The sequence below is a fragment of the Clupea harengus genome, chromosome 7 (assembly GCF_900700415.2).
Source record: "Clupea harengus chromosome 7, Ch_v2.0.2, whole genome shotgun sequence".
NCBI classification, from domain to species: domain Eukaryota; kingdom Metazoa; phylum Chordata; class Actinopteri; order Clupeiformes; family Clupeidae; genus Clupea; species Clupea harengus.
In genome coordinates this window covers 20,185,839-20,210,226 of record NC_045158.1, presented here as the reverse complement: position 1 = coordinate 20,210,226, position 24,388 = coordinate 20,185,839, and the positions used below count along the sequence as shown (strand labels likewise).

Sequence of the window (24,388 nt, the reverse complement as noted above, 5' to 3'; positions counted from 1 at the left end):
GTACATATGTATATTGTGTTATTATATATACAGTATGTGTAGAAAGAAATAGGAATAAAATATAAATGATAATAGTGATCAAATTTTTTTTTTTTTTAATTATAATAATAGCAGAGTCCCCCAATTGAGGGGGGCTGGTGGCGGGATTAAATTTAAAAAAATAAATAAATAAAAAAATAAAGCAACTGCAGGGCTCATTGGTCTAGGGGTATGATTCTCGCTTTGGGTGCGAGAGGTCCCGAGTTCAAATCCCGGACGAGCCTTTCATTCTGTCAAACTTGTTAATGGGGTCTGGAAGAGTAATCCAATATCTACCTCTGCAGATGGTTACTGATGCTTTAGTTTCTGGCACACTGACAGTGCAGTAGTTTGAAAGCATGCTGAATAAAAGCATTAAATAAAGTTACTGCAGGGCTCGTTTGTCTAGGGCAGGGGTTTTCAACCGGGGGTCCGCGGCCCCCTGGTGGTCCGCGGCGGCATTGCAAGGGGTCCGCGACATGAGCCTATATTAATCATTTCACCATTGATTTTTTTTTTTTATATAAATTTGCTTTGATAATTCAACACATTTCCAGATTACTCTTAAATATCGTGAAACATATCTAAAATAAGAAAAATATGTCTAAAATAATATAAAGGAGATTCACGCTGACAGAATGTAGCCTTGCACCTATCCAGTCTATGGTAGCCTGTGCTTTGCTAATGTTAATGCATTGCGTCCCTAACGTCACGACATACGCATATTCTTCATAACGTACAGTCTCGCATGCGAAGTTGACAAGCATCTGCAGCTAAGCATAGCCTACGTGTACTTTTGAAGTTTAATCGAAAAAGTAATACTTTTGGTGAACGACTGAAGATATCTACTGTCCTTAGCTAACATTTCGTTCTAACGTCGAGTTAGCTGGTCAGAAGCACCAATGGATTGGTTTTTAGTGAGGAGAGTGACAGGGACAGGCTGCCACGATAGAGGGACAAGGACAGGCTTCCAACAAAGCTACACCTTCACAGGAAACAGGGAAACAAAGTCAAAGTCAAAAAAGAAAATGCAATGAGGAATACATCAAATACGGATTCATAGGGACGACAGACAGAGCAGGAGAGGAGGTACCAATGTGTTTCGTGTGTTCAACATGACTGTCAACTGAAGCCATGAAGCCGTCAAAACTATTGCGGCATATGGAGATGCATCACGTTTTCTTGAATGCCAAGCCTATTGAGTACATGCAACAGATGTTGCGTGATTTTCATATGACCTAAGTTCTGGATAAGTTGCCAGACAGAATTTCCAGAGCTTGCTGCAAAAGCAATGAGGTGTCTTTTGCCCTTTAAAACTACCTTTGTGAGAGCGGCTTTTCTACACTGGCGTACTTGAAGAATAAGTACAGGGCAAGGCTTGCACCAGAGAATGATATGAGACTGTCGCTGTCTACCATTTCGCCACGAATAGACAGGCTGTGTGGACTTCAACATGCCCAGATATTACACTGACAGGTCTCCCCTATCTCCACACACATATGCACACGCATGCACGCACACACACACACGCACGCACGCGCTCGCAGGCACATAAGTGGGCCGCGGATTACTTTCTAGTCAGAATGGTGGGACAAAACCAGTTGACCCTGGTCTAGGGGTATGATTCTTGCTTTGGGTGCGATAGGTGGTTGCTAACAATGCCATCCGGTTGCGGGAGATCAAAGCAGCGTTCTTAGCTGGGACATTTGTCAATGTGAACATTGCCAGTGTTGCAACAATAGACCTTATCCTCAAACGCAATCTGGTCGCATCGAAGCAGCTATACAAGGTACAATTCCAAAGGAATAGCAACAATATGAAGGCAGCGTGTGCACAGTATGTACAGGTACGGATCTGTCACTGCAAGGGATTTGTCTTGCTGCATAACATCCAATTACTGTAGATAACAGCACCTTTTGTATATGTTGTAATTTACTCTGAATTTCTTTTTTAAGAGAGTAATGGATCTGGAAGCAGACGCAACACATCATGTGTTCATCTATTTGAATGAGGCGGGATTCAATCTCTCCAAAGTTAGGAGACGTGGCCGTAATATCACTAAATGCCTTGCATGATAGGCTGATGCTGCCACATGAGAGAGGCCTGTTCAGGGCTGACATATCCTGTTTTGTAATCATTTTGGACAATATGGCCTTCCACCATTCATGAGTAGTGAATAACTGGTTCATTGCCCACCCACGTAAGATGATTCTGTTTCTTCCAGCTTACTCTCCAATGCTGAATCCAATCGAGGAGTTTTTCTCCTGCTGACGTTGGAAAGTTTATGATCATAGGCCACATGACCAAATGTCATTACTGGATGCAATGAATGCTGCATGCTTGGCAATCCGCGCAGAGGGCTGTCAGAGATGGATTCGCCATTCCAGAAGATTTTTTCCATGATGCATCGCAATGGAACACATCAACTGTGATGTCGAAGAGAACATGTGGCCTAATCGCCAGGTCCCCGTCGGTAATGTTTGAAAAATGAATATTTACAGGGTTTTCATTTGCTTTTATGGACTTTATAGTTAGATATTTTACCTTTTTACTGTATATTGAAGCCTGTCATTTTGATTTATTACAGTATGTACATGTAATGTGGAAAAATTACTGCAATAAATATTTTTGTGTAAGGATATTGGCCTGCCATGTTGTACACAGTACAACAAATGTAAATCAATGGTGTTGACAAGTCCTTGTTTACAATATTCAGCAATACAAAAACAGAACTACTGTATACACATTTTCAGATTTCAAATACTTTCTGACAGTATATTCCCTAATTAAGAGTGCTCAGTACAAAATCCAAATTGCAGTATGTTGTCAGCAGTCAATACTGTGAGGGTGCTGCACAAAAGTTGAAGTGATGGATGCAGAGGTTGATATTGATAGCTGTAGTTTCAATTTTGTTATCCATTCTTAAATAAATGACATAACATACATTTTCAATTGAGCATAAATTGTAGGTTTTGATGGAAATGTTAGGTTTTGATGGGTGTGTGACAAGTTTTGAGAAGGTGGTGTCATTCTGCAAACATCATATGGTGTTTTGGTCATTTTGTCTTCGGTTAAAGGCTGTGTGAGCGGTTTCGAAAGAGTAAACTGTGGATGGAAAAATGAGCCAAAGTAATCGAGAAAAACTGTAACTTAGAATGTATAGTATTCTAGTGTTCTCCCTTGCCTTGAATCTTTAGAAAAAATCTTTACCACATCATATCCATCCCTAAAATCCCCCATATTCCACAAATATTTCAAGGGAAGCTGTTGTCATGACACCGAGAACAAACTTTTCTGTTGCTTTGCCTGTCACAATACTGTAGATACCAGTTTTGCATGCTAAGACTGCCAGGTGTGAACAGTAGTACAGTGGTTAGTGTTGTTGGCTATCAAGTTGCTCACCTGGGTTCAAGTCCTGAGCAATGCAAGATGCTGTTGTAAGTCACTTTGGATAGACATGTTTGTTGTAGTTGCTTTTGTGGGTCACTTTGTCGGCCACATTGATGGCCAATGACTTTCATATGCAGCAGTAATAGTGGGCAAATGTCTTCAGCGACACTTACAGTACCAGTCAAAAGTTTGGACACACCTTTTTTTGAGAAGTGTTTTCTTTACTTTTATTATTTTCTACATTGTAGATTAATACTGAAGAGATGTAAACTACGAAAGAACACATATGGAATGATGTTCTAAACTAAAAAAAGTGTTATCTACCATGTAGGAAATAACAAAAGTAAAGAAAAAACGTCTCAAAAAATGAGAAAGTGTGTCCAAACTTTTGACTGGTACTGTACATCAATTGATTTCCTTCATAGATGTACATTTCAACGCAAATGTTGTGCTTCACCACTGTTGTATAGTTGTATAGTATAGTTAGTAACAAGGCTGCAAACAAGGCAGTGAAACTGAATACATTCATGAATACATCAGCAAAATTATAGAATAATCCGTTTTATTTCAAGTGTATTATTTCATTTGTCTGTGAAAGAACAACATCTCTCCATCTACAGTGAATTTTGCCTGGATTTGAACTGAAAGTTAAATGTTTTGAACAGAGTATCTTAATATCTGCAAAAACTTCTGTAGTTGCACAGCGTTTTGCTGGTGGTGAACATTGACTGAGACAGGTATCCATAAATCTCGGAAGAAATGGTCATTGACTGCATTTTGTATCTTAGCAATGGAAAAGTATCCACAGTTTAGTTCACATAGTCTACTGATATGCTGAATGTGTTAAGTGTTCTGAGAAAGTGTACATGGTATTGAACCATTGAACTATGATTGGAAAAAAAAATGTAAGTGAAAGAACAACACGTGAGTCTACCACTAGTAGTGTCCTGAAGCCCTAATGCTGATCCATGGTGACATTTTTATGAACTTCACATTTTCAGTACCGAAACATTCTCCCTTGCATGGAAATTTAGGAAAAATCTTTAGCACATCTTATCCAGCCCTAAAATTCCCCATATTCCACAAATATTTTTAAGGCAAGCTGTCTCCATGACACCTACTAACTTTTGTGATTGGTGAGTTTGCCTGACACAATACTGTAGATACCACTTTTGAGTGTTGCAAGTTGACCATGTGTGAACAGTGGTTAGTGTTGCTGAATAACAAGTAGCTAACCAGGGTTCAATTCCTGAGAAACGCAAGATGTAAGTCACTTTGCATAAAAGTTTCTTGTAGTTGCATTTTTGGGTCACTTTGTCTCATTGATAGCCCGTGACTTACATATACAGCAGTAATAGTGGGAAAATGTCTTAATTTTCTCTATATTTTTCCTTCATATATGCACATTTTGATGCAAATGCTGTACTGCACCACTTTTGTATAGTTGTATAGTATAGATGGTAACAAGGCTGCAAACAAACAAAACAAAGCAGAAAAACTGAATAACTTTTCAAGTGTATAATTTCATTTGTCTGTCATAATACAGCATCTTTCCATCTACAATTATCTAAATGTCGGCAAAGTTTTGCTGATGGTGAAGATTAACTGAGACAGGTATCCATGAATTTTGGAAGAAGTGGTGATTGAATGCATTTTGTATCTAAGCAATAGAAAAGTATCCACAGTTTAGTTCACATTTGTCTACTGATATGCTGAATGTGTTAACTATTTTGAAAAAGTGCACATGGTTTTGAAACAAGTGTCAAAATGATTGGAAAAAACCTCTGTTGGCAGGCATTGAAGGAAAACAACCGCCAAAGCTTCAGCACAGAACAAGATGTTGTTACTCTCGCTCAGGCTGCATTCACCTAGTCACTGTAGCACTGAACAAAGTTCTCAACGAAGAAGTTTACAGGGCATTTGGAGCACTTTCACTCTCTTCCTGTCATGAAGGAATTCCTCACAAGATAACAGCTAAGGTGAGGAGTTTCCTCTCGCTTTGGGTGCAAGACGGCCGGGGTTCGAATCCCAGATGAGCCCATGAGATGTTCAGGTGCGTTGCTTCCTTGAGACGCTTTGCCTTGCACCAATGGGTTAGATCATTTCAATATTTTTCAGGCCTTTTTAATTAGGCCTAGCTGAGTGGTCTTGTTTGCATGTTTCATCACTTGTTTTGAGTGCATGCTATATTTTGGGTCTATTCTGGTTTTATTTCCTTGCTTGTTTGCTGTGCACAAATAGGCCTAGGCCTACTGCAATTAAGCTCCTTTCTTTCAAAAACTCTTTTGGATAATAAATCCCTTTTGACTGAAAATGCTCTGTGCGGTTTTATGTTGTTTTCTGGTGCACAATACAATTTTGATTGCAATATCTAGAGGAAGATTTTCTTGTATTCATTTCTAGGCTCCTTTAGCAGGTGCTGATGTTGCTCTTTGTGACACATAACAATCGCTTATTAATAAGAATGGAATATAGATTAGCTAAAATAAGCGGGGTGTCTGTTGGGCCCCGACCTGTTACAAATACGAAAAGGTGGGCCTCGGAGTAGAAAAGGTTGGGAAATTTTTTTTCTGCATAAATGGCAGGTTAGTTGGTCTTGTGTGTTTCTTGCTTTGAGTACGTTATCAGGGGTTCAAATCCTGAACGAACCCTTTCTTGCTTCTCCTCCACTTTAAATATAAAATAATTATATAGTTATGGTAAAGGTATTTAGCAGACACTTTTGTCCAAAGCAAATATGTGTAAGTAATGTTTGAAATTGAGAAACTTGTGAGGACTTTCTGATGGTTTGAATACTTTTTCAGGACACTTTAGTTTACTAAACGAAACAAACACCCAAATGAGACATGAATTTGGAGCTTTTTGAATGGAAGCACCCTCCAAATGAAAAGTGCAAGATGTTGATTTCTAATGTATTGTTTGTTTCAAATTTTGCAAACTTGAGGCATATAAATGATTAGGATTGTATTTGGGTAATTTTTGTTTCTTTAAATATTTGTTTATTTACACATTATTTTAGATAAAGCTGAGGGTTTCTGTCTCTAAACAAAGTTATGTGCTATCTTAGAATGAAATATTACTTTAAATTTCACTCTTACATTTACTGATTACTCTAACTTACTATGTTCTTGCTATTGTCTATGATTACATTTGGAAGATGTTAAGCCTATTATTATGATCAGGGAAGACACAAAGTACTTAGTGGTTATCTTCTCAGTAGCTTTTGGGATTTGTTCTTCATTTAACAAATATTAGGTGTAGTTGACTGTTAAGGGTTTTTTCACATTTAAATAACCAATCAAGAAATCTACCAGTCTAGTGCACTTAATCATTTCATTCTTTCTGGTGACATTTTTAATCCTGTCACTGATGCTGACAGCACCAGCAGTTCACACCTTAGAATGGTCTCACTGGGATAGTATGGTGAAGGGTTGACATAAGTAGCTCATTCCAAAATGAACCACTTCCTGAAAGACACCCTCCAACTTAACAGTTAACCAAACCACACTTGGGTAAGGTACAATTTCTTTACTTAAATATTATTTCTTAATAATGGAGTCATATAGTGTTCTTTGCACACATGATAGGGTGATGGTAGTAGTAACAGAGTAATGGATTTTCACTAACAATGTGTTTTATGCAATTCACAGGGTAGACTGCAGTGTGATCCATATCGCCTTACGTTTAGACCATGGGTAATGGAACATCCAGCCTCCAGCTATCGCAGCCATCAGGAAAACTAAGCCATTCTTATGCATCCAAAGAGGACAAAGCAAAGCTAGAGGACGTCCTGGATAAACAGGAACATGATCTGTGGACAGTTTCTTTATGCAAGGGAAGTGGAAATCGTTGGCGGAGCAGGAGCCGTCGAAACAGATATGTACATCTAACTGAGAATAATGCCGACGGTCAGAAGTCCTGGACCTCATTGGAAGCCTGCAACAACGCTTTTGTAGATGACAAGCACTTGTAATTATAACTCTGGCCATTATTTGGTGATTCATTTTCATTTATTTATACACTCTGCCTCAGTGACCAGTTCTCAGGGTAAATACGTTTATTTAGTGAACCAAAGGAGATGTTGGCTAATATATATATACATTTATACAAGCAAAGGTAGATGATTTATTTTTTCAATATGGTTACTATTGCTGGTTCTTTAACAGTTCTAGGTTTATACAACCTAGTCATCTACATTTGTCCATTCATTTGAATCACTTCAGTCCAGATGTTCTTTATACAAACTTAATTTCCTGGGTGAATTCGCTGGTTTGCTGTATAGCTCATGTTATCTAGCTAATTACATATGGCAGGAAATTTAAGCTACATTTCTTTAACATCTTGAACTCTATCAACAACTTATTAGTTAAATTCTGCATTTGGTGGAGGCCTATGGCTGGTCATCAGAATAAAGTATGTCCAAAAAATCCTGTTCCAGCTTTTGGCTTTCATCAGTGTGTTATCAGTATTATCAACGTGTTACTTTTAAGAGACACAGTTTATTACTTAATGTTTTTCCCCCAACATGTTCAAACTGTATTCCCTACTATTGATGAGCTGGGAGAATAAACGGCTCAAAACTTTACGTGTGTATGATTTCTTATTCACCCTAGTATACTTCCTTCCTCTTGCCTCCTTAACTTGAATTATGTCTTCCATTAGGCCACTACGCTAAAGTCATCTTGATTAACAGGAGGATGAATGTTCTTTCCATGACTTGATGAGTTTAACCTAACCTGTTGCTCAAGTCAGTAAAAAGCCGTAAATCATATCATACAACTTTTTTCTTCACACATTGAGTAAAGATGTTGTCTAATGGAAGCATACAAACCTGATGTAACTGTAAAGAAATTATGGCTTTCAATGCGCTACAACTTATACAAGGAGAAAAAGTAACTCCTATGAACCTATTATGCTAAAAGCTTGCATTGTTAGTGTGTCCATTTTATCATATATTGTAAAACATCATCTTCAGGCAGTTGTTTAGCTCATTTAGATATACTTTTTATTGTCAAAAATCATATGCATTGATATATCAAAATATACACAGAGAAAAAAATAATTCAATGAAATAATAGTTTATTTACAAATGTACATAACTGCATGCTTTGCAGCCTTAAACGTCCTAAGATGTAACCACACTGTTATGTTAAGATAGATAGATAGATAGATGGATACTTAATTAATCCCGAGAGAAATTTAGGTAAAAAGAAATGTTCATATAAACTATGTGCTTATATACAGTGTTTAGTGTGACAACATCTTTTCTTACAAAACAACACCAATATAAGTTAATATATTCAACTTTTGGAGAAGTGCAAAATACCCCCATTAAAATGGGCACTTGAGGTCCAAGTAAACTTTATGCGGCTGACCACCAGTGGGCTGGGAGACAAAAGATGGCATTTAGATTGAAGTGTTAAGCCAGATAATGGTGGGACATTCAAAGGCCATTCACCCCAGTTGTTAGTGGAGTGAAAGGAGAGTTGTCCACAGGATTTCGGAGGTTAGGTACTTATCTGTTGCACTTCAACCGTAGCGTCTTTGTGTTTGTGTATGTGTGTGTATCTTTGTCAGTATTCAGAGTACTTAGCCCCACATGATACAGCCTTTTCCACCTTATTCATCCCTATCTGTACGAGAGAGTGATAAAGGGGGTGTGTTGCAATCTCACTCCATTAGTCTCGCATGGCACAGCTTCTCCACTGCTCCTGCAATGCAGAGCAAATCCTAGTTCCATGGCCTCAGGCAGGGGGCTGCCAGCCTTTCCTCTCCCCCATGCTGTGCCCTCTGTATCCTGCAGTGCCTGGGCCCTTGCCTGGGGCTCCGCTGTGGCCCCTGGCCTGGTCAGGCCCCCCACCTGGCGCATGTGTATCAGGCTGGGACCTCCCTGTGCTCCTCCTACTGCCTGCTGCAGTGTCTGGAAGAAGAAGAGGAGGTCCAGCTTTATCTCCTCAGATCCGTCACAAGACCATGCGTGGTACCTGAAGAGTGAGGAAAAAAAAAGATCTGGGTAGATGAAGAAATCACTGGCCAGTCCAAATCAAATTACTTAGAGTAATAATGTACTGAGTATGTTTAGGACATTCAGACATCAGTTAAGAGAAGAAATAACTCAAAACAACAACAAACTAACAACAAACATGATTGATGATCTGAAAGGGCAATCTCACCTGGTGGGGAGCTTGCGTTTGTCCAGGTAGAATATGACTGGCTCCACTTTCAGGTGTTGAGGATTTGAGAGGATGAGGTGCATCTCAGCTCGAATGACAGTAACAGACAAAACGTCCTGGCTGAGAATGAACTCTAGATCTGTACCTGCGGAAGGAAAAGAAAGGATGGTAGTCAGAAAGGTCGAAAAGAAAAAAAAATTCCAATAAATGCCGAGGGGAAGAAGACGATGGTACACTAACACGAGTGTCACTGTGACAATTCACATAGGATTGGATAGAGTTGGTTGGTTTTATTGTGAACTACAGCAAATTAATGAAAGCATGGTGTAACTATATAATCAAGCGAATAGACAAGATTGTCTGTTCAGTGCAAAAACACTTATAAAAAGTGCCAACTCCAAGATCAGAGCTGCTCTTACCATGATATAGTTGGCCTTGAATTCCCTTCACACTTCCACAGTGGTATCCCATCTGACAACACCGATATACCCGTCTAATAAAGCGGAAAAGCGGTTGCTCAGGAAAGATAGTCCGCAGCGCGCTGTCTTCCGACATGGAAAGTATCCTGATGCGATACAACTGTTCCTGGATGTTTACTGGCCCGGTGGCCTCATTCCACGGTGCTGTGAGCATGGTGCATTGCTCCAAGTCAGACTCTGCGCTTCCACGACGAGATCGCCGGTGTGTATTAATCCGTGAACCTCTGTTATCAATGACAGATTTGGACCGCTGGCCCCGAAGCGCACGACTTTGCGCCGTCATTAATAAAACCATGACACACAAAAGGAGTGAAACTATCCGTGCAAGACGTCCTGCGGCCATTGCTGTAAAATATCCCGTTGTTTGCTTGGACAGTTGATAACCTATGGTTAAACTGTAATTTAATAATCCTCTGTATTTTATCGTTTCCAACCTGAAGTGCTCCAGAACGCCAGGTGCGCTGTGTAAGTAACTGTAGTTATACATTCATTCTCGTATCTGACAAAGGAGCTTCAGTTTTGTGTCGACCGAAATTTGAGCCCTGTTCCCCGTTTCTCCTCCCCCCGGTTTGTTCGAACTTTTAAGTAGCCTACCCATTCACACTCCCAGTCGGTCCTTACGACGTGTTAGCATAATGAGGAGCCCAAAGCACGTAGGCTCCAAGCCTATTCTCATTCAGCAGTGAGTGTAATGACCCCCTAATTACGCTGGGCCAGGACCATTGCCAAACGACTCATTAGCAAGAGAAATGACACTCACAGTGCGAGAGTAAAACTTTCTTCAAGGTTCGTATTCAGTGGGTGGCCGCTACCATCAGAAGATCAGATTGGAACCCGCGGAGCAATTTCGAATAATCTGACCTCAACTACAAAAGAAGTATGCGCTTTCCACGTTTATGTATAATTCATAGATTGATGTGAAATCTCTATTACCGCATTTATATGCAATCGGGAATGTGGTGACGAGCGATTGCATGGAATGTGAAAACAGGTGCGCAACGCAAGCCACACTTAAAGCCTGCCACATAAGGATGGACACAGCATAGCAGTAATGAAATGCCACAAGTGAATCGTCATAAATCTATGGCATTAAATTCAATGTATCGTGTTGACAATACAATGTAGCTATTTTTGCAGTGGCCAACGTTCAGGGCTAAAACCCTGGTTATCTATTAAGCTCTGTCCAACACATTTAACTGAAATTAATCAAACCACACTATCAACAAGCGTCTTTATTTTACATAATGCACATTGTACAAAATTTTAAAAAGTCTTCTTAATATATACATTAGAATCAGCATGTAGAGACATAATCTCAGGCTTCACTGCCTTCCCACAATCCCAGTGTACATTTTTGCTCAAGCCTGGTGTTGCCCTACACCCCACCCCCTTGTCAGGACCATTATGAGGGGGTGAAAGAAACTGATTAGAATTCTGAATTTAGTAGAGCTAAACAAAGAACCAAACATGCAGAACATGTCCACGTTTTTGTCTTTTAGGAGATGTATTTCATTGTCATGGCAACTCAGTGTGGAAGTGAAGTGAAAAAATAAAACATGTTTTAGGATAGACCAATCTGGAGTAAGCGGGGGTGGGGTGGGGGGGGTGAAGCACTGGATCACTCTGGGTCGGCAGAGGACTGGGCTGTGCAACTGAACCATGGTGTGCAGATATTACACTGGATGGCAGAGTCCTTGTGCGAAACAAGTCCTTCTAGGCCAGATTCAGGAGAGGAGACAGCTCTCGCAGTGTCATCTTTGAGACAGTCGAAGCGCAGGGAAAGGAGAAGAGGAGGGGGAAGCCATCTATCAGTTCTCAAGGAAAGCCATGTAGTCAGTGCCAGCGTAGTCAGCCATTTGCAGTTGTCCATCTCAGACTGCAAAGGGGAGGAGACCACAAATATGGTAGAGCTCCAGCTATGTAAGGGTATGTGAAGGGCTCTACCATCAACTTGTTCTTCAAAATATGTGGAAATAAAGCAGCAGCAACATTTGCTATACAAATAGCATAGCTTACAATATGTACCTACTTATAATTTAAGAACATTAAACTACTTCTTTAACAGAGTGTGCATATGTGCATGTTAAAATCACTGTTTACATATGACAAAAGTGCAACTTGAGTTTCCAGAGTGCTCCTATGAAAAATAAAAAAAATTTGAAGTGTCTTTTCTAGAATATTTAAAAAAGGCACCGCTTTTGTTTCTTACAGCTTGTTTCCTACTTTGTACAAAAGTCTAACCCTTGCCAAAGCCATGCACGTACCCATGTCAATATGATAAAGTCATAGAGGTTGGGATGTGTGCTTTGTAACAGAGCTTTCAAGATCAGCTCAAAAGCTCCGTGGCTGTCTAACCCCAGGGCGGCTCAAAGCAGGTTGACCCCATGTTTGAGCAGCCGGTGGCGGGCTTTGTTGGGCAGGGAGAAGGCGCTATCCAGGTGGTTGGGGATGCCAGAGTTCCTGACTGAGGTGGCATGCTGCAGGAAGTAGGTCTCCTGGGCTGGGCTGCGCGTGCTGTACACCGCTGCTCCCGCACTCCTGACAGAGAGAGAGAGAGAGCGCGCATGTGAGCGAGCGCACACACACACACACACACACACTTTCATACCTGTCCAGGCATATGCATCACCCACTGAACTTTTGCATACTCAGTGACATACAGAACATATTACTATGATTCTGAATCTGTGCAGAAGGGAACACTGTGTAGAGCAATGTTTGGGTGCAGAGATAGTCGGTCAGTGTGCTGTGATCATTTAAATACAACAGCGGCACCGAACCTCCCCCAAGACACACACACAGATACACACAAACAAACACACACACACACACACTAACCTGACAATGGCCTCCTGCAGAGTCTGTGTTTGGGAGAAATGTGAATGGAGAAGGGCTGTGGCTCTCACAAAGGAGCGATCCTGAGGTGCAACTGACCGTCCAGACAGGTTGGCTGCAGACACACAGGCAACACATAAATAGCAATGCTTTTCCAATGGAAAAAAAACAAACAAACAAGTGACTACACACCTATGTGTGCAGACACACGCCATGTCACTTGGTGTCTCCTATTTAAACAAATTAAAAATAAACATCACCACAACCAGACTAACCAAACCTCCAATTACAACCAAGTATACTAATACTGTACAAATGGTTTTGCTGATGACTAAAGCTACCTCTTTACCTGCCTTGTAGCATGTATGCATTTACTCACCATGCATGAGTGTGTGGGGTTTTCCTATTTATCATTCTCATCTAAGGCATGTGTGTATGTGATCATGAATGTATTCTGATTGCAGTTGTGCCTGTGTGTGTGAGGGTGTGTGAGGAAGAAGGAAAGAGATGGAGATTGAGTTTAAATGTTTGTGGATAACAACAATTCACACAGATGTCTGTGTGTGTGTTTGTGTCTGAGTTTATTAATGTTACATTTGTGTCTAAGGATGTTTTGAGAGTTTGTGTGTGGGTGTCTCTGAGATGTTGTGTCAGTATGAAGAGCCTCTTACTGGTGAGCGTGTTCTGGATGCAGTCGTAATGAGCGAAAGTGTAGGGACCATGGGGCCCCGGGCCCCCGGGCGTGCTGGTCCTCAGATGAGCCTCCAGTCCATTTAGAGAAGCCAGGCTGCTGTGGGACTGCACAGAGAACACAAGCATATATACCAATATGAGGAATACAACATCAATGTAGCTACTCTTTTGTATAATCTGTGCACATTGTCTGGAGGACAGTTTTATCCAGCCAGGTATAAAGTTTACATTTTACAAACATGTAGTTTGATAGTTTGTGTTTCTAGATTTGAGTCTCTGTGCTTTCTTTGATAGATGTGTTTCTAAATCCAAGATCTGCTCTAAGATGACAATGGGATGGATCTGTCCTTAGCCCAAGATACATCTGGCAAATCAGTCCCAGATAAGGGCCACATCCATTTTAGAGTTGGATGCAGCTTTGGAGTTTTCATCATGTATTTATTATAGTGCAGTATGGAACTCTCTTTATATTTGCTAGGCATATTTCAAATGTTTTCAGAGAGGGCGTGCACACACACACACACACACACACACACACACACACACTTACCACCTCTTCCACAGCTGCCTGGTCACTGTGGAAGTGCGGCTCCACAAGCAGAGCGAGCACCAGCGCCCTCACCCTGTGCTGGTACAGGGCCCTGGGCAGCAATACCTGCTCCTCTTCCGATGACTCTCCCTCCCCACTCTCCCCTCTGCCCATCCCGTTCTCTCTCATCTCTCCGTCTCCCACACCTTCTCTATCCTTCACCTCAATCTTTCTTCCACTGTTCTTCATGTTTGCTTGTCTGTTCTCGTCTCTCTCCTGGTTATCTTTTTTTATGTTTGCTTTCTCCTTCTTCTTCTTCTCTTCTTTGTCTGGCATCTCAGCCCCATTCGACAGAGGCTTGAGATGGCTTGTGTCTGGCGGTTCGTCGCCGGAGCTCTGGTCAGAGTGGTGATCGGAGGCTGGCTCCTGGTGATAGCCATTGGTGTGACAGCCATTTCCATTCTGCAGGATCAAGTCGCCACGTGCTTCCACCTTGCTTTGGTCCATCCTCAGCTCCACCTTTTTGCTGCAACCATTAGCCATCTTGCCTCTTACCACTTCCTCCTCCAGTTCACATGACGCAATCTCATTGGACAGATCGTGATCATGTGACTCGGCATCCGTTGTGCAGGGGTTTTCTGATTGGTGAAGGGGGCTGAACTCGGGGGTGGTGGCTTGAGAGGACGATGGACAGGGGCTTAAGCAGGACTCGTCAGAAAGACACAAAAAAGGGGTAGGGGCAGGGTCAAGTTTAGCAGCGTCTAATTCGCTGGGGGGAGTGTCGGATAGCGTGCGTGACAGGAGGCGGGACTTTCTTGGTCGAGGTGGAGGTTGGGGAGTACAGTGAGACCTAAGAGTGCGACAGAGAGACAGACACACAGGCAGACAACAGTCTTGTTGATCAGGGTGTACACAGAAAAGGTGCTTGGATTATTGGGTGCACACGGTTTCATACATCTGAATTTGTTTTGTGCATACACAGCATTTCAGCTCAGAGTAATGCTGTTATAGTATAAATTCTATGCAAGGCTTTGTACATAAGGCCCCTGGACTATAAATACAATTTCAGGGTGTTCTTACAAAAAAATACAGCAAAATACAGTGGTAACATGTTTGACATGTTTGAGGCTGTACCTGCATGTCCTATTCACTGGAGGGCAGCACAGTGCCTGGAGCTCAGCGGGGGTGAGGAACACTGGTGTTGTTCCTGTGCTGGAAGAGGGCGTACCACAAGCACTGCTGATCCCATTGGCCACTGGCCTGTGGTCCTGCTTAAAAACCAGTGTGTGTCGTTAACCTTACTTCTGCATGGTTACTCAGTTTATGTTTACAATGGTGTTGGGTCACATAGGCTTCATAACCCCAGAGACCACAAATGCTGAGAAAAGAGTGTGCTATTCAGTGACCGTGGTTACATGGATTCGAATAACTGCCTTAGTCGGACTGAAATCGCATTATCCGTTTCATGTAAGCACCTTAGTCGGATCGTAGTCGGACCGCACATAGTCGGACTAACACCCCTGGATAACTCGATCCGATCCAGTTGATAGTTCGACTATTGCGGCATGTAACGGTGAATTGGATAAGGAACTGGACTTTGCGTCTTTGCGCATGCTTGAGATCCCGCCGCCATCCTCCCTCCCTCCCTGCCAGGTCGTGACCCGGAAGACGAAAGAGACGATACGTTGTCTCAGCTGTTCATACTAATGACACGTTTATTTATGAATATCCTGCAGACTGTCTCACAAGCTTATTCTTGTTGACTATGAACAAACATAACAGAAGAGGTCCGAAGATATGAGTACCTTTACAACCCCTCCTTAAAAACGTATAAGGACGTTCAAATTACGATACTTATGTGGTGCCAGTGTTGACAAAAACGTTGACTGCGACTGTTTGGACAGAGCGCGCTAATTCACCGAACAAATACTTTCATATTAATTTCCCACCACTTGTTAGTCATGTCATCCATTCATATCGATGTGAATCAATCAATACTAATACATCTTTAACTGTGATGTGTTTTTGTTTCATTTCACAACGTATTTACTGTATAATCAACGATAGCAGGTGCCCGCTTGTAAACAGTCCACATTTTATTTGCTTAAAACACACAGCAGTACTGTCAAATCAGAAAGCAAATCAGCTGTTAAAGGGCTGTTACCTGACCAAATACCTTTCAAACTCGGTGATAGTATTCACAACTAATTTGTTCTTCATTCTATCAAATATGATGAAGTGTGGTCCGCGACGGCCACAAGTAAATTATTGCGACATTTCTAACATACAACTCAGAACGAAGAGAACACAGCCAGTAGTAGCCTAATCTAATAAAGAGTTGTCTAATCTATTAACAAGGTCATGGATTGGTGGCTTAAGACAGGAACTATGAAAAGAAAATTAAATGAGAAAGCCTCAAACATAGACAAGGAGAAAGTGATTCAGCCTCATAGGGCATTATCTCGTCGCGGAGTTGCATTCAAAACACTGTGTTTTTCTCCCGCTGAGACAGCAAGATGATAACTAGGCTATATTCTGTGTTGTGTGACGTTGGATAATGACAGCTTTTAATTATGAAAAGTTGACTACTAGGATGGCTGTATTAATGCCAGTGGGCTAGCCTACTGTTGGTAGTGAAATACTGCGGTCAGTATGCGCATCGTTGTGTTTTGTGATGTCTGTCTGAGTGTGTGATGGGAGTATGAGGCTGTGAGCGAACTAGTTTGTAACATAACCAAGTCACGCATGGAGCAGGGTTCCAGATGCTTTGCCTTGCGCATTGTCATATCTATAACTAGCCGACTGGTACGTACAAAAGGAGAGCCCGCGAAAATCATGTGTGCGCTAACAATTGTCTGGCGCCAGGTCTTGGGTAGGAGGCATGTTGTTCCGGGGATATTTAGTTAAATGGTCCGCGAATTTTTATTGGCTAAGTGGTCCTTGGTCTGAAAAAGTTTGAGAAACACTGCTTTATAGACAATAACGATCATACACTCCCATTGCACTCAAACAACCACACTCAAACGAGGAGATATTGTATCAATTAGCCTATTAAGTACTGTATTTATTGATTGCAAAGAGTTCAACGTTACAGCAACATAACTTTGCTCCGGTCGCTAAATCTGATATATCCGTGTGCATCATCGCTCTCCCTCTCTCTCTCTGCCACACCCACCCTGTAACCTACGTGTTTATACATTATAGAAGCAAGACCATTATATTGTAACAAATCACGGAAGCGTGGTATATTTGTTATGGCTTTTTATTAAACACAAATCACTGTCACAATGGCACGGGCTTTATGCCCACGAACAGACTGTGCTACCGTCACCCACCTGTATAAGCTCTGTCCCAACACAGAACAACGACATGTAATTAGAACGGTAAGGAACATATAGCCTAGGGAACGTCATGCATAACATAAAGTATAACAGTATGCGCCCGCTGCACGGCATTACGGGGCGCCTATGCCGACACGTTATAATATTCTGGTTTAAAGTTAATGCTTGTGAAATCAGCTGTCACTCGACTATTACCTGACCAATACCTGTCAAACTCGGTCATAGAAAAATATCATGAATGCATATTTATTACGATGGGGAAACTATAAAATCGGAGTACGGACAACTAATGCCCAGCGTTGACGATGCAGATATAGAGCTGGAAACAGCTAAATGAGCTACAGCCCAAATGCAGTGAGCTTTATCAAGCCCTGGAAAGTTCGGCACATTTGCCCGTTTCCACAGCGTCTGCTGAGCGGTCATTCAGTACAATGGGGCGTCTTAAGACATATCTTACGAAGTACGATGACTGACAAAAGACTGACTGGACTTGCTCTTATGAATATTCACACAGATTTGGAAATCGACAGCGAAGAAGTACTTAAACAATTTGATGCAACTTGCAGAAGGGCAATGCGTTTTGGCTGTAACCCATTATTTGCGCGCGCGTGTGTGTGTGAATGTGCATACGTTTCTCTCGCCTTTTATCTTTCACCTTTGAATAATGTAACTTATAAACACATCGGCCTGGCAGAAACAAACAAACAAACAAACAAACAACCCAAGAGGCAACACGCATTTCTGGACCGATGAACAGACGCGATTCATGCTCAATCAACTGTTGTTGTTATTGGTAGTGGTGAAGAGGTCAAGCGGAAAGGGCTGTATCACCACTAGTTGTAATAAAAACAGCGCCACCTATCGTATCGGATATGACATGCTTTCGGCCAATGATTCGATTTATTCACTGCCATGTACATTGGGATAATAGCACCTACCCTCGAAAGAAAGCATAGTCCGACTAAGCAAAGATTCGAATTATACCATCATGTAAACACACTGAGTGTGATGATGCCTGGTTCAATTTTCTAAAGTTACTAAAAATGTACAGGATTACAACATGTAAATTGACAGCAGGTCAGGTGAATTGACAACTTGGTCTTAGTCTTCCAACACAGATTTAGTAAAAACAAACAATTTGACAGTTAACTGTATTTTCCCATCTATTAACCGTATTCACAGTATTTATGTAATTTTATAAAAACAAACCTATGCATTGGCCACACCCGTCTAATAACCACAGTTCATTCAACGTGTCTCTGCAGTGGGAATCAAAACCATTAACGTGTTAGAAAGGGGAAAGGGGGAGGGGGGACTGCTTCCCCTTCATTCGCTACATTGGTATCAGAGTAAGCCCTTGCTCCACTGATGTCCCATCATTTCTCTCAGGATTGTTTAGTATCTATATGAAGCCATTTAACGTCATCCATAAGTGGTTGTGATCACTTGGAACTCAATTTTGAGAAATTATACGTTACTTCCAGTTGACTTCCACACTCTATTCCCAGCTGCCTGACCGCACGAAAACTACTACGTGAAAAACATGCATTACCATGTACAGGCCGCACCTGAGGATTAACCACAGGGCTGCAATCAATTAATAAACCGCGGTTAATAGTCGGGAAAATCCAGTAGTCACTGCCATTTAGCAGAAAACAAGAAACTGCTTACTTGACTGTAGCTCTCTGTTTCATGGACCATCACCTTCACTGTCAAATCAGGAGGCATCTGAGTACTCACGACCCTAGAAAACAAAATCAGTGCAAATTTAATCATGGAATTAAGATGATACACGTGCAAAACATGTGCAAAACATGGCCCTAGTGCAAAAGACGGAAATGCTGGTAACTAATACAACTACTCTAGAACATCAGCACTATCAATGAAGGTGATATTCTGAATGTTGATAATTGATTGGATAAAGGTAGTCAAGGTATCTGCATCTCAAATTGTCAACAAATCTGTCGAGAAAAAGTCTCAAGGGACTAATACCTGTTTACGTTACTTGCTTAAATTGTTCTGGATGAATAAAATGCATAATTCAAGTCTTTATTTACCTGCCTCTGTAGAGTATGCACCCTGCCAACACTAGGGGGCACCGTTGGCATGCCTGCAGGATCAGGGCGGCCTTCAAAAGTAACAGGGGATCAATCTACAGGAGAGAAAAAAGTGCCAGTGGCAGAGCAGCCTTTACTGTAGCTTTCTGGAATGTGCTGTTCCATATGTTTGTGTGCGAGTGTGTACATTTCATAGTAAATTCAGCTCATGTGTCGTGTCATGCGTTTAATGTGACATGCATGGTCCATGTGAGGACTAATCAGTTTCATGCAGAGAGAATCAACCACCTTAACTTTAAGGACATTACAGTGATAACAAGGTTGGGTTGGATGGTTATAAGGTATCTTACTCCTAACTGAGCCAACATTTGTTTAGTTTTTTTTTTTACCTCAGGGGGGGCTTCATATTTTAAACTGAAAACTCATAGTCTTGAAAAATTAGGCTGAATGCTCTTAGTGTACCCATAGGGTAGTGTGTGTGTGTGTGTGTGTGTGTGTGTGTGTGTGTGTGTGGTGTGTGTGGTGTGTGTGTTTGTGAGATGATGCTGATGAACCCATGAGAGCGTGTTGAATACCGGGTGCAGGGATGCGTACATGTGTGGAGTCGATGGTTCTCAGGCAGCTGAAGATGTGGTGGAGCTCAGAAGAGCCTCCCTGGAGGTGGGTGAGGTACCTGGCCCAGCGCAACGCCAAATCAGCCCGACTGTGCAGCTGGGATCAGGAGAGGGGGATGAGTGATGGGGGAATGAGGGACAGGAGAGGGGGATGAGTGATGGGGGAATATGAATGAGGGACAGGAGAGGGGGATGAGTGATGGGGGAATATGAATGAGGGACAGGAGAGGGGGATGAGTGATGGGGGAATATGAATGAGGGATGACCAGAAACACTTTAATGTGAAAAGTGAAAGTTGTTCATTCTGAAAAGTTCACCCAAATAATATGGTCTACTCCTACATATCCTTGTGCAATTAAACCACCATATTACGTTTCTATTTCATCTATGTAAAGCAACGAAATTGGATAGAACAGTATCCTTTTCTGTACTATGCCAAGGAAGTGTTGTCAGACACTAGACTAGAAGAGCGTGAGCGTGAGTGACTACTTTTGCGTGAGTGACTACTTTTGTGATTCATTAATGCTACACTGAGTTCCATCTTGTGTCAGTATTCATCAGAATCATCAAGGACACATACAAGTTAGCTGTGGCCATGAATCTTATACGCAAATGTAAGTTTCAGTACTGTACCTGGTAACTTTGTCGTATAGGGCCATTGTAGAAACAGAAGAGGCTGATCAACTGATCTAAGAGTTTACACACACTCACATCTGGAATGTCCGGAGGACAACTGAAAGCCTGAGAGAGAAAGGGGGAGGGGGACAGAAATTAAACAACATTACAGCATTCACATTTAATTTGTGAGATTATGAAAATAAAAATGATATGAGATGATGAGAGAGGGGAATGAAAATTAACCGGTCTATATAAAACAATACTTCAAAGAACAGTCTTGCCTTGCAAACACCAATAACCAGAAAGCTGGAACTAATAAAAGCTAGCCAGATTGCCAACTGAGGTATTTTGATTATATTTTGTGGTGAAGCAGATGGGCCACCCCTTATGTGACGTGGTTCTGCTTAAGGTTCCTTCCTGATTAACAGAGAGTTTTTCTTTGCCCCTGTTGCCATTGTGCTTGCTCTAAGGGGGTCCAGGCTCTGGGCTCTGTAAAGTACCTTGAGAAAATTGTATTGTTCTTGCGCTGTATAAATGAAATTGAATTGAATTGAATTGATATGTGTTTGTCTCTCCTTCACATGACCGTACCATCAGAATGAATTTGAGGATGCTATGACAACTAGCTACTTACAAGAACAACACCTTGAAAACAATACAAACCTAAATAAAATGTATACTAAATGACCTTGACATACACTTAACACTCACCCATAGGAAGTGGTCCTTCATGCGTACAGCAAACTTGCTCCCGCGCAGTCTCAGCAGACGCACAGGTGAGCGGGACAGCTCTGAAACGCACTGGCACACACCTGCCAGCTGCCCACACAGCAACTCCTGCTGCTCCAGTGGAGTCTGGCGGAAAAGATGGATTAAGGGGTTAAATCTTAAACAAACATCTACTGGTAGCACATACTCATGACCCAGTGACCCTGAGGTCATGGGGTTGAAGTTGGACTGTGGGCTTCACCTACAGGGTGTAAATGCATACAAAAAGTGTTTCTTTTTTCATGTTTTGAGGCTTTTTTCATGTTTTTCAGGCTGGGGACACTAGCTTCCAATTATAATATTTCTACTAGACATTTTACTGACCAAGTTATTTAAAAAACATCTGTACGCCCCCCCCTGCAAATGTGTGGTAACCAGAGCTCTAGTTCCTATCACTCTTGTGAAAAACGAGAAAAAACAACACAAATATATTTATATAGACCCTTATCCTACTTACGCATCACTGATTTAGTACTCAAGAGTACAAAATCACAACCCGATGCCCACCTCTTTGCTGCAACCCCTAAACTGCACCTATATACCTACCTCCTCAGGGTAGAAGAAGCATATGCCAGCCCGCGTCGGGTCTCCTTCCTCTTGGACCTTCGACCCATCATAGAGGAAGAAGTAATTACACCTACGAAGAGAAAAATTATACCAAACATTGCACTAGCGTGAATAGCCTACCAATAGACTTGCTAAAAATTCAGTTTGAATCTAAATGGTCAAATTGGACATTTAAGTCTCATTGTCGGGCTATTGTATAAGCATTCCTGAACTAATCCGGTCTCATAACTATTTAGGACACTGTGGTGAACTTTGTTAAATTACCCAAGCACGTTCTACGTCATTGGAAGAAATATATTTAACCTATTTTACAGAGGCTAATTAAGGTAGGCAACTATTTTATGAAGTATGAGTGAGTAGCAGTGAAGCAGTCTATCCCTTTAGGCGAAGTTTGTCAGATGATATCCTACACAGAGAAGTGTGTGTCTGATCCTTGGGTGTATGAGGAACCTCTGACTAGCGCTGAGCATTGCTCTGGTTGATGGGAAACATAGTGAGTGCGTGAGTGTGTTTGTGAGTGAGTGAGTGAGTGAGAGTGAAAGAGAGAGAGAGATGCACTGACAAGCCAAGACCTCATTCAAAGTGTACAGGTGACTCACCTCCTTGAATCTGTTGGACAGGCTGAATCGGCCATCAGATGTCAATCTATTAGTTCTTGATCACGCTCAAATACTATCCGTCCTCAATTCCGCCATTGCTTCTGGTAGGGTTGCACAAACCAGAAGTTCACGCTTGAAAGAAAATGAATATCGGCACACTTGATGATTCGTATTTCACAACAACATAGCTATGTGGAATCACTTTTTTGACATCGGCAACATTGCTAACTATTCGGGTGTTCCTTAAACGTCCAACTCAGTCGATGCAGTGGGGTATTATACTGGGCAAAGTATAATTAACTTTGACAGCTATCTAGCAGAAGATACAATCGAGACAAAGTTCCGCCTTGCAATTGAAAAGCTTTAAGAGTATACTTTAATTTCCCAACGAACTGTTTGTTTCGCCGATGTGTAACCTAATTTGATGTGTAATCGTATGGTCACCAAGTAAACAGATTGTAAATGTCACGGTCACTAAATAAAACCGATGCACTACAGAACGTGTTCAAGTTATTAACACTAAAGTTATTCTACCGAGGGGACAACTACAAAAAACATCACGAAAAAAGCAAACTCAAACATTTTTTTTAAAGCAAAGTCGGATTTAGCCTAATTTCCCCAACATCAATTTGAACCGCTACTGTAGGCTACCACACCACCACCGAGTGAGCTAACTTCGCTTGGTGTCATATCAACAGATAGCTCATGGTATAAAAGTTCTTAAAATAATCGCTACTGAGAAGAAGAAAAAAAACTGCTAACATAACTGTACAGCACAAACCTACCGAAAGTTTATAAAACTTACTTCTGCACAGATTCCCACCAACTTCATCCAAATGTTGTAAGTTTCAGACACTTTGACCCAGTCAAGCGATTTGATGAGGAATGTGGGTCACAAGAGAGAAATCATGTGAGGATATCTTGAGAGTAAGGCAAGCATGCAGGGTCAAAAACTCAAGATTTTGCAACTTCCTCTCTGAGCCATAGTGTTACAACGTGGTCTGAGCCACGAAGTGGTAGAAATATCCAGTGTTTTAGGTTCTTATTTCGGGCAACACTCATACCAAACAGTGTATACATAACTGTGCGTTAACCCTCCTATTATGTTCAAATTTTACCCACATCTATTATGCTTGGGGTCAATTTGACCCCAGCAATTTAAACCTCCAAAAAAATATTATAATTCTTTTTTTTTTACCCAAGTTTTTGTGTCAGGTACTTTAGGTTTGTTTGTTGACTACCTAAATAGCCCTTAAAAATAAAACCATACCCCCACCCACCCCCTTTATACATCTAGAATACATGTTACGCGACTATGGAGAAATATGCAGATCACCATAAAATCTCACTGATTGACCTAAAATTGGAAAGAAATATCCTTCTGGTGTTTTTATGGCTTCATATTATTTCTAAGTACATATTGTTGTTATCTATAACATTTGGAATACAAAACTATTTCTTTTATCAAGAAAAGTAACAATGTGATGAAAAAAGTTGATATTTCTTATATATTTTATACAATTAAAACAGCCTGGGGTCAAATTGACCCCAAACAACACCTATGCGTAAAGTATGTGTACAGGACATTGAAAACATATCATCATGTTAATTTTGTCTTTGCCCAGTTGTCCCCATTAAATTAGGAAAAGTCATTAAATATGAAGCAAAAAAAATTATGTCAAACATTTATTTAGAGACGTTAAACAT

General features: G+C 41.3%; 2 protein-coding genes and 1 non-coding gene across 5 annotated transcripts; 1 reads left to right on the top strand and 2 right to left on the bottom strand.

The window, feature by feature from the left end:
• The first annotated feature begins 191 nt into the window (after nt 1-191).
• trnap-ugg lies at nt 192-263 on the top strand. The gene has a single exon. It is a non-coding gene; the product is annotated as a tRNA-Pro (tRNA).
• An 8,207-nt stretch (nt 264-8,470) lies between these two features.
• si:ch211-170d8.2 (uncharacterized protein LOC571755 homolog) lies at nt 8,471-11,180 on the bottom strand. Its single transcript, XM_012826220.2, has 3 exons — nt 10,001-11,180; nt 9,582-9,726; nt 8,471-9,392 (listed from the first exon to the last, which is right to left on the bottom strand). The coding sequence occupies exons 1-3, from the start codon at nt 10,545-10,547 to the stop codon at nt 9,038-9,040; spliced, it is 1,047 nt and encodes a 348-aa protein (XP_012681674.2). The 5' UTR covers nt 10,548-11,180; the 3' UTR covers nt 8,471-9,037.
• A 92-nt stretch (nt 11,181-11,272) lies between these two features.
• On the bottom strand, nt 11,273-23,616 carry hps4 (HPS4 biogenesis of lysosomal organelles complex 3 subunit 2). Of its 3 annotated transcripts, none has more exons than XM_031570785.2 (13): nt 23,487-23,616; nt 22,682-22,813; nt 22,062-22,152; nt 21,459-21,602; nt 20,763-20,870; nt 20,110-20,226; nt 19,516-19,610; nt 19,130-19,202; nt 15,252-15,388; nt 14,139-14,967; nt 13,567-13,693; nt 12,899-13,010; nt 11,273-12,598 (listed from the first exon to the last, which is right to left on the bottom strand). In XM_031570785.2, exons 2-13 carry the CDS (start codon nt 22,714-22,716, stop codon nt 12,427-12,429), a joined length of 2,040 nt encoding a protein of 679 aa, XP_031426645.2. In that variant the 5' UTR covers nt 22,717-22,813; nt 23,487-23,616; the 3' UTR covers nt 11,273-12,426. The 3 variants fall into 3 exon arrangements, with proteins under 3 accessions (XP_031426645.2, XP_012681683.1, XP_031426646.2); XM_012826229.3 differs by having other exon boundaries at nt 15,252-15,385; XM_031570786.2 differs by having other exon boundaries at nt 22,682-22,782; nt 23,487-23,613.
• Between the last annotated feature and the right edge of the window lie 772 nt (nt 23,617-24,388).

Coding starts and splice junctions, on each gene's coding strand:
- si:ch211-170d8.2 (XM_012826220.2), bottom strand. CDS start 10,547: ATGTATAACTACAGTTACTTACACAGCGCACCTGGCGTTCTGGAGCAC. Junction 9,727..10,000: donor TCAAGGCCAACTATATCATG/GTAAGAGCAGCT, acceptor TTCCTTCCGCAG/GTACAGATCTAGAGTTCATT. Junction 9,393..9,581: donor AAACGCAAGCTCCCCACCAG/GTGAGATTGCCC, acceptor CTCACTCTTCAG/GTACCACGCATGGTCTTGTG.
- hps4 (XM_031570785.2), bottom strand. CDS start 22,716: ATGGCCGATTCAGCCTGTCCAACAGATTCAAGGAG. Junction 21,603..22,061: donor GCTTCTTCTACCCTGAGGAG/GTAGGTATATAG, acceptor CTTTTCCGCCAG/ACTCCACTGGAGCAGCAGGA. Junction 20,227..20,762: donor CTATACGACAAAGTTACCAG/GTACAGTACTGA, acceptor TCCTGATCCCAG/CTGCACAGTCGGGCTGATTT.